Source organism: Phyllobates terribilis, unplaced genomic scaffold, assembly GCF_046119375.1.
Source record: "Phyllobates terribilis strain yellow unplaced genomic scaffold, ASM4611937v1 Scaffold_86__1_contigs__length_6382490, whole genome shotgun sequence".
Lineage (NCBI taxonomy): Eukaryota > Metazoa > Chordata > Amphibia > Anura > Dendrobatidae > Phyllobates > Phyllobates terribilis.
This window is the reverse complement of record NW_027362846.1, coordinates 6363426-6373808: the sequence shown is the minus strand read 5'-3', so window position 1 is coordinate 6373808 and position 10383 is coordinate 6363426. Positions and strand designations below refer to the sequence as shown.

General features: G+C 51.7%; 1 protein-coding gene across 1 annotated transcript; it reads left to right on the top strand.

The window, feature by feature from the left end:
- Positions 1-328: 328 nt before the first annotated feature.
- Positions 329-5905, top strand: LOC141197739 (tubulin-specific chaperone D-like). The gene is made up of 7 exons (XM_073662824.1): positions 329-446; positions 709-786; positions 932-1021; positions 4161-4248; positions 5213-5322; positions 5482-5566; positions 5737-5905. Exons 1-7 carry the CDS (start codon positions 388-390, stop codon positions 5749-5751), a joined length of 525 nt encoding a protein of 174 aa, XP_073518925.1. The 5' UTR covers positions 329-387; the 3' UTR covers positions 5752-5905.
- The last annotated feature ends 4478 nt before the right edge of the window (positions 5906-10383 follow it).

Here is a 10383-nt window from a genome sequence, read left to right as displayed (position 1 = left end):
CTTTCTGCCACCTGTATGTGCAGAGCTCCTTTCTGGCACCTGTATGTGTAGAGCTCCTTTCTGGCACCTGTATGTGCAGAGCTCCTTTCTGGCACCTGTATGTACAGAGCTCCTTTCTGCCACCTGTATGTGCAGAGCTCCTTTCTGGCACCTGTATGTGTAGAGCTCCTTTCTGGCACCTGTATGTGCAGAGCTCCTTTCTGGCACCTGTATGTGCAGAGCTCCTTTCTGGCACCTGTATGTACAGCTCTTTCCAGTAAACCTTATATTTTTTCATTCATTTTTATGAATAGTTTTCATTATAGCTTATCCCTCTGTCTGTAGGTCCGATACTCTGCTCAGAGCCTCTTTGATTACTTACGGTCCATTCAGAGCGACGTTCAAGGCATGGACGACTTCTCCAAGACGCTGCTCCAAGTCTTCAGGGACAACCAGCGCAACGACCGGTACGGATAGATGATGTACAGATCCCAATATTGCTGAGTGGTCCGTAAAGAGAGGGGAAATAAAAAACGACTAAGTCTTAGCCTGCTCCATCAGTGTCGGTCAAAGTGCATCATCCTCGTATTGGAGATATGGAGTCTTCTGTAATGTTTATCTGCTGCAATGCAGTGGTTGCCCTCTAGGGGCACTCTTTTATTTTCCTTGAATAGTGAAGTGATTACAGGACTGTCTCTTTCTAGTACTCCCCTCTCTCCTTATACGCAGGGTGTCCATCCCTCTGCTGAAGATGGTGGATCAGATGTTGGCCAATGGCTGCTTCGAGCCCTTCACGCAGGAAGAAAAGTAAGAACTTGTATTACACCCGGCGCCAAGACTAAGGCTACGTGTCTCAGTCACGTGGTGCCTGTGCTGCCAGGATGTCTTCACCCCTTGCTAGCTATTACCCCGCGGGCAGGGTGCTCACCCCCTGTGGTTTTGTCCCCCGCAGTCACCCCTTCGCCTCCGAATTACTTGAACTTTGTAAAGAGGAGATTAAGAGGTCCAAGGACATCCAGAAGCTGAGGTCCAGCACCGCCGTGTAAGTCCCACACCTGCACAAACACCTGAATCGGGCTCGCTCCCCTCTCTGAGCTTCTATAGATCCGTACACCGCTCGCTCCCCTCTCTGAGCTTCTATAGATCCGTACACCGCTCGCTCCCCTCTCTGAGCTTCTATAGATCCGTACACCGCTCGCTCCCCTCTCTGAGCTTCTATAGATCCGTACACCGCTCGCTCCCCTCTCTGAGCTTCTATAGATCCGTACACCGCTCGCTCCCCTCTCTGATCTTCTATAGATCTGTACACCGCTCGCTCCCCTCTCTGATCTTCTATAGATCAGTACACCGCTCGCTCCCCTCTCTGATCTTCTATAGACCCGTACACCGCTCGCTCCCCTCTCTGAGCTTCTATAGATCCGTACACCGCTCGCTCCCCTCTCTGAGCTTCTATAGATCCGTACACCGCTCGCTCCCCTCTCTGAGCTTCTATAGATCCGTACACCGCTCGCTCCCCTCTCTGATCTTCTATAGACCCGTACACCGCTCGCTCCCCTCTCTGAGCTTCTATAGATCCGTACACCGCTCGCTCCCCTCTCTGATCTTCTATAGATCCGTACACCGCTCGCTCCCCTCTCTGAGCTTCTATAGATCCGTACACCGCTCGCTCCCCTCTCTGAGCTTCTATAGATCCGTACACCGCTCGCTCCCCTCTCTGAGCTTCTATAGATCCGTACACCGCTCGCTCCCCTCTCTGATCTTCTATAGATCCGTACACCGCTCGCTCCCCTCTCTGAGCTTCTATAGATCCGTACACCGCTCGCTCCCCTCTCTGATCTTCTATAGATCCGTACACCGCTCGCTCCCCTCTCTGATCTTCTATAGACCCGTACACCGCTCGCTCCCCTCTCTGAGCTTCTATAGATCCGTACACCGCTCGCTCCCCTCTCTGAGCTTCTATAGATCCGTACACCGCTCGCTCCCCTCTCTGATCTTCTATAGATCCATACACCTCTCGCTCCCCTCTCTGATCTTCTATAGATCCGTTCACCGCTCGCTCCCCTCTCTGAGCTTCTATAGATCCGTACACCGCTCGCTCCCCTCTCTGATCTTCTATAGATCCGTACACCGCTCGCTCACCTCTCTGAGCTTCTATAGATCCGTACACCGCTCGCTCCCCTCTCTGATCTTCTATAGATCCGTACACCGCTCGCTCCCCTCTCTGAGCTTCTATAGATCTGTACACCGCTCGCTCCCCTCTCTGATCTTCTATAGATCCGTACACCGCTCGCTCCCCTCTCTGATCTTCTATAGACCCGTACACCGCTCGCTCCCCTCTCTGAGCTTCTATAGATCTGTACACCGCTCGCTCCCCTCTCTGAGCTTCTATAGATCCGTACACCGCTCGCTCCCCTCTCTGATCTTCTATAGATCCGTACACCGCTCGCTCCCCTCTCTGATCTTCTATAGATCCGTTCACCGCTCGCTCCCCTCTCTGATCTTCTATAGATCAGTACACCGCTCGCTCCCCTCTCTGAGCTTCTATAGATCTGTACACCGCTCGCTCCCCTCTCTGAGCTTCTATAGATCTGTACACCGCTCGCTCCCCTCTCTGATCTTCTATAGATCCGTACACCGCTCGCTCCCCTCTCTGAGCTTCTATAGATCCGTACACCGCTCGCTCCCCTCTCTGAGCTTCTATAGATCCGTACACCGCTCGCTCCCCTCTCTGATCTTCTATAGATCCGTTCACCGCTCGCTCCCCTCTCTGATCTTCTATAGATCAGTACACCGCTCGCTCCCCTCTCTGATCTTCTATAGATCAGTACACCGCTCGCTCCCCTCTCTGATCTTCTATAGATCCGTACACCGCTCGCTCCCCTCTCTGATCTTCTATAGATCCGTACACCGCTCGCTCCCCTCTCTGAGCTTCTATAGATCCGTACACCGCTCGCTCCCCTCTCTGATCTTCTATAGATCCGTTCACCGCTCGCTCCCCTCTCTGATCTTCTATAGATCAGTACACCGCTCGCTCCCCTCTCTGAGCTTCTATAGATCTGTACACCGCTCGCTCCCCTCTCTGATCTTCTATAGATCCGTACACCGCTCGCTCCCCTCTCTGAGCTTCTATAGATCCGTACACCGCTCGCTCCCCTCTGAGCTTCTATAGATCCGTACACCGCTCGCTCCCCTCTCTGATCTTCTATAGATCCGTACACCGCTCGCTCCCCTCTCTGATCTTCTATAGATCCGTACACCGCTCGCTCCCCTCTCTGAGCTTCTATAGATCCGTACACCGCTCGCTCCCCTCTCTGCTCTTCTATAGATCCGTACACCGCTCGCTCCCCTCTCTGATCTTCTATAGATCCGTACACCGCTCGCTCCCCTCTCTGATCTTCTATAGATCCGTACACCGCTCGCTCCCCTCTCTGAGCTTCTATAGATCCGTACACCGCTCGCTCCCCTCTCTGAGCTTCTATAGATCCGTACACCGCTCGCTCCCCTCTCTGAGCTTCTATAGATCCGTACACCGCTCGCTCCCCTCTCTGAGCTTCTATAGATCTGTACACCGCTCGCTCCCCTCTCTGATCTTCTATAGATCCGTACACCGTTCGCTCCCCTCTCTGATCTTCTATAGATCAGTACACCGCTCGCTCCCCTCTCTGAGCTTCTATAGATCCGTACACCGCTCGCTCCCCTCTCTGATCTTCTATAGACCCGTACACCGCTCGCTCCCCTCTCTGAGCTTCTATAGATCCGTACACCGCTCGCTCCCCTCTCTGAGCTTCTATAGATCCGTACACCGCTCGCTCCCCTCTCTGAGCTTCTATAGATCCGTACACCGCTCGCTCCCCTCTCTGAGCTTCTATAGATCCGTACACCGCTCGCTCCCCTCTCTGAGCTTCTATAGATCCGTACACCGCTCGCTCCCCTCTCTGAGCTTCTATAGCACATCGGTACGAGGCGACATTTCCTTTAAATTCTTGGCAACAAACTTGAGTCCGCAGAGCTGCAGTGTAAAGCATGGGGTGAGACCTTATGATGCTACAGTAGGTGATCACCTAAGACTGGTATCGTCGAGCATTGAGAGATGTCCCCTGGCCGTAACATGGACTGCGATCCCAGCAGCCGCCATGTTACGTCCGACACGAATTCTTCTCATTCTTCCTTGTTTTCTGCAGATTCTGTGGTCTGATCCAATTCCCTGGAGAGATCCGGAGGAAGGTCTGGTTTCAGCTTCTCCTCTTGGTTTGTCACCCGTTCCCTGTGGTAAGTACCTTTTCGCCGTACAGATGCTGTGGAACTATAACACCCAGCATGGCCTGGCAGCCTGCATTACCTGTGCCTGACGTCAGGCTCCAGACAGCAGCGATACACTTCTATGCCCCTCATTCATCACCCAAAAAATAAAACTTTTAGAACACGAAGAAGAGAAAGCGACCAGGCATAACCCTGGAGCCGGCACCGCCACGACCAGGCATAACCCTGGAGCCGGCACCGCCACGACCAGGCATAACCCTGGAGCCGGCACCGCCACGACCAGGCATAACCCTGGAGCCGGCACCGCCACGACCAGGCATAACCCTGGAGCCGGCACCGCCACGACCAGGCATAACCCTGGAGCCGGCACCGCCACGACCAGGCATAACCCTGGAGCCGGCACCGCCACGACCAGGCATAACCCTGGAGCCGGCACCGCCACGACCAGGCATAACCCTGGAGCCGGCGCCGCCACGACCAGGCATAACCCTGGAGCCGGCGCCGCCACGACCAGGCATAACCCTGGAGCCGGCGCCGCCACGACCAGGCATAACCCTGGAGCCGGCGCCGCCACGACCAGGCATAACCCTGGAGCCGGCGCCGCCACGACCAGGCATAACCCTGGAGCCGGCACCGCCACGACCAGGCATAACCCTGGAGCCGGCACCGCCACGACCAGGCATAACCCTGGAGCCGGCACCGCCACGACCAGGCATAACCCTGGAGCCGGCACCGCCACGACCAGGCATAACCCTGGAGCCGGCACCGCCACGACCAGGCATAACCCTGGAGCCGGCACCGCCACGACCAGGCATAACCCTGGAGCCGGCACCGCCACGACCAGGCATAACCCTGGAGCCGGCACCGCCACGACCAGGCATAACCCCGGAGCCGACACCGCCGCTATTCAGTCCTTTGTGGACTCCGGATCTCGCGTATTGTTTACATCGTCTTTCCGACTGTTTCCCGGCAGGTGAGGAAATCCACGGCCAGCGAGGTGTACGAGATGCTGATCACGTACGATGATGTCGTGGATGCGGACGTCCTGGATGAAGTGATGACCGTGCTGAGCGACACCAGCTGGTGAGTACTGAGCGGCGGGACGTGACGTGAGCTCAGAGCATACCATAACAAACACTCCTCTCTCGTTCATGGACTGGATGGATGGAGTGTAAGGAGTTAAGACTGGTGGAGAGGTTATCTATACCCCCTCCCGACCTCCATTTCTCTTCCTCCACGCAGGGACGCCGACCTGACCCTCGTCCGTGAGCAACGCAACTCGCTGTGCGACCTGCTGAAGGTGCCGAAACCCACCCTGGTGTCCAAGGTGAGTGGAGACGTCACTCCAGAATCCTGCAGGGTCATCTCCATGTGTGTGAGGTGTCGTATGGCTGATGTGTACGGGAGAGCATGGGTTAATAATGCAAACGTCAAGTATATACACATTACCTTGCACGGTGCCTGCATACATATGAATTAATAATATATTTCCTGCAGGTCCCACAGTCATGAAACCGCAGAAGAAATCTCGATGGACGGAACGAGGTTTACAAAGACTGTCTGTAGGGACCAGAAGAGGAAGCAGTGCGCGCAGTCCTGGTGGTGGCCAGCGGGGGGCGCTGAATGCTAATCATGGCTGCTGTGTAATAAAATCATGTTCTTCTTAGTCTGTGGTGGATCACGTCTTCCTTTTTTGGCTCGTAGTAAATAAGCAATATCCTCTATCTATTTCCGTCAAGGACTGAGAGTCGTACACCCTACGTTTTGAAAATAAAATTAATCATCCTGTACAGGAAACTCCTCCGTAAAGTAGAATAAAAAAAAAAATCAAACCACGCTCAAAATATTGTATATAATGGTCAACAAAAACATCAGCGCAAAAAAACAAGAGCTCACACCGATCCGTCAACGGAAAAATACAAGAGTTTCGGGTCTGAGAAAGTGGTGACACGAACCAAATTATTATTGTTTTCACCACACTTGCAAATTGTTTCCTGTTTTTCCAGTACGTTGTATGGTAAAATAAATGGTGTCATTTAAAACTACAACTCGACCTGCAAAAGCATGAGCCCTCGTAACGGGGACACACAAATCAGGTGAGAAACGGGAAACGCCCTCTGAAAAGACCGAAGCCTTTACAATAAGAAAAAACACAGTCAGGGATCCAAGCCAACTCTAAGTACACGATACATTCAAAATAACAACCAGACCTTCAAAAAAATGAGCCCCCGTAATGGGGGCACACAAATATATATCAGGTGAGAAACGGGAAACGCCCTCTGAAAAGACCGAAGCCTTTACAATAAGAAAAAACACAGTCAGGGATCCAAGCCAACTCTAAGTACACGATACATTCAAAATAACAACCAGACCTTCAAAAAAATGAGCCCTCCTAACGGGGGGAGGGATGGGGGACACATAAATGCAGGGTATCAAGTGAGTGACTGAGAAATGAGAATGTCCTCCGAAGGGTTTGATACTTTTAACGAGAAAAAAGCAGTTCAGGAAGCAGTTATAAATGGGAGAGCTTATTTTATAGCAGGCATACAGGCAGTGTTTAATTGCTATTGCAGTACTTGTATACCGCTGCAGCACCATTAAAACAAAAGTCCTTGTCAGGGCTACATATTTTCCTTTCTCTAGTAAAACCGCTGTTACCTGCATTCGGTGAAGGGATAGCTGGTGGAGAAGGGATAGTTTTGGATTAGAGGCATATAGGCAGGGTTTATTGCCTTACAGGCTTTCAATAGGTATACTGCTGCTCAACCTAAAAACAAAGGTCCTTTTCAAGGCTACATATTTTCTTTTTTCCCTACTAATACCGGAAAGTTTGCAGGCATATACTGTATACCTAATTTTACGGGGAATTGGACGTGCTGCTGATGGTGCATGCAGAGACCGTGGGCCCAGACTTCTCAACCCCACCAGATGACAGTAGCGGAACATAAAGCCAATTTAAATGTTCCTTCTTTTTCTGGTGTATTCCCATGCACCCCTTCCCACCCAAAAAAAGGGTATACGGTTCATGGTTTCTTCTTTTACTTGTCCTCCTTCACCTTAAACAGGGTGATCAGGCAGCCCTCCAAATTTTTCGATGGTCATCACGTGGCCCTCGTTAATAATTTTTAGAGGGTAAACAGGCGACCCTCGCTCATAGTTTTTAGAGGGTCATCAGGTGGCCCTCACTCATAATTTTTAGACGGTAAACAGGCGACCCTCACTCATAATTTTTAGACGGTAAACAGGCGACCCTCGCTCATAATTTTTAGAGGGTCATGCGACCCTCGCTCTTAATTTTTCTAGGGTGTGTATGATGCCCTTCAAAATTTTTACAGGATGTGTACGAGTCCTATCGCTACAATTCTCTTACATATATATTATATCCCCAGGGTCCTCCGCATCCTGTGGTTCCTGGAAGCTGATGAAGGCGAACTGTGTGGCATCGCCTCCCCAGCCATTCTTTAGCTGGATGGTACAGATCCGCCCATACCGATGGCACAATTTCTCCAGCTTCTGTATATTGACCGGTAAATTACCCACATAAATGCGCCCATTCCTCAAGAGGTAACCTGCAGCCCAGTAGATGGCCCCTTGGCGGCCTGGTAAATGGTGTTCTGGGGGGACAATATCTGTGCTGACCAGGGTCATGGAAGACCCAGTGTTCTGAGGTCCCTGAGCCTGGATATCACTGACCTTGTCTGGATGAAGGTTAGCTAGTGTAGGGTGGTCAATCTGCCATATAGAGTGGACAGGGTATATCACATCATCCGCTGCTGCTGTATCCTGGGGGTAGTGTCCGTAAGACCCTGATGGCTCGTATTGACAGACGTTGACCAGATGGGCCTGCAGACGGGCTCCAGGCATGGGGCCCATGCCCTGTAGACAATCTTTGGCCATATGCCCAGGGTGCCTGCACCTGTAACAGCAGCGTATGTTGGGCAAATCACACGGGTCCTGTTTGTATACCTTTGTCTTGGTGGGGTTTCTGCTGGGTAGCGGGATAGTCCTGCTCGAATGACTGGTGGCCACTCGAATCCTTGATTGAGGGGTCTCCTGGGATTGGTGGGCATACCGAGTCTCCAGTGGGGTCGATTGGCTGACGAGTTTACAGCCAATTGGGCTGCTTGATCTGGGGTGTCGGCTACCCACTCTTGTATTTCTGGGACCATTTTCTCCATAAGTTGCTTGAGCACGATCACGTCCCGGAGGGCATTAGCGGAGTGGGCAGCTCGACCATCGAGCCAGCAGTTGCAGTGCTGTCGGAGTTGACTACCTAATTCTACATAGGAGGCCTCCTGGCGATACAAAGTCCGGATCTTGGTGCGATTTCTCTCGAGGGTGATGGTAAAAAGGACTAGCAGGGTGTCCTTAATAGTCCAGGCAGTCCTGAGGCCCAAGCGACTTACAGCATCCCATGCCTGGCCAGTCAAACTAGTCCACAGGTATTTGGCCCAATCTCGTCATCATGGTCTCAAAATGTTGCAGATGTTCATCAACTTCGGTGATGGACTCATTCAACCCTGGCACGTCTCTGTAGTGGAGATGATTTCCTTGGTGGTGGGCCATCATGGAGATAGGGTCTGGCGCTGCCGGTAGAGGTACTAGAACTCCCAAAACTGATTCCATAACACAAGCCCTCTCCTTGCTTGAGGCTCCGTGTCCCAATGTGATCAACAGTTTCTGGATTGGGGCTGCTTGCTATTTGATTCCAGACTACCACTGGATCCTTGATTTGGCAACAGTTTAATTCCTCTGGGTCAACCTCAGCGGAGTTTTCATTGTCCTCCACGATGTTCTGGGCATCCCAACGGACCAATTCCTGTATCAAATCCGACTAAGTGTTGGTTGCCCCTTATTAAGCGGACACAGCTCCTATAGTTGCTGTTTCTTGTGGCTGTATATCCCCTCTGGTCCTCCTCCCAAGTCCGAGCTGGTGGGGTTGGACATGGTGGCGTCTGGAACCTGCTGTGTATGCCACACCTATGGTTTGCCGGTTCTGTTTATATGCCTCCCTATTGTGGAGCCCTTGGACGGTGTCTACAAACACCAATCCCATGCAGCTCTGCCGGGTTGAGTAGTATCCCACAGCTGCCACCAAGTGTGGAGACAGGAGGGTCAGTGGGTGCTCTCGTCAGCTGGCCTGACTGTCTTTAGAAAGACCGGATGGACCAGGGCTTATCCCACTGAACGCTCATGCTCCTTTCGCATGGACAGAATACTACGCAGACAACACAGGATGAGGGTAACTCAATGGGGTGATACTTTATTGGATCAAGAACAGAAAATAACATATAGTACAGTTCCAGCAACTACATAAGATGGTGCAAATGACAGTCTCACCCTTCCGCTGGCTCGCTGGGAATTAGAACATCTGTGACTTCGGGGCTTCCAGGGACAACTACCCCAACCAGTAGCGCCCCACTCTTGGTGGGCACCCACAGACAGGAGGTAGCGGCAAGCCTAGGAAGCTCACAGGCTATTGTGGTATGTGGCCAGGTAAACTGACTCCCAAGCTGGGTTCTGCAAACATCTCCATGGGTCCAGTGATGGGCAGTGGATCAAATCTGCATTCCTCCAGTTAGAGCCATGGTTCTTTGGTTGCTGTCCAGTAGAGTCTGTGGAAACAGAGGCAGATCCCTCTTTTACAGTCCACAGCTCTTATTCAGGTCATTATCCACAGGTTTGGGAGAGGTGGGAGGTCATCCCTCATTGTTTGAATAACATGCATATTTTGTCTTTCAGTGTTTGCAGAACAAGCTGCTGCATGGACTGATACAATAGGTAGTCAGTAGGCATTAACCAAATTAACAAACATCAATTGTTCAATTCACCTGCGTCTCTGTCCCTCAAGAATAGCAGAACAATAAGCTGCAGGGGCAGATACAATAGGTAGTCAGCAGGCATTAACAAACATCAATTGTTCAATTCACCTGCGTCTCTGTCCCTCAAGAACAGCAGAACAATAAGCTGCAGGGGCAGATACAATAGGTAGTCAACAATCTCAATTCAAGATTCAACATTCAGGCTCATATGAACAATGGACAGAGATAGGTAAGTATGGTGAGAGGGTAAGGATATTTTGACCCTAATGAAGGCCTGTTAGTTTCCCTACCTTGCCGCGGAGGTTGGCACCCTAGGGGGAAC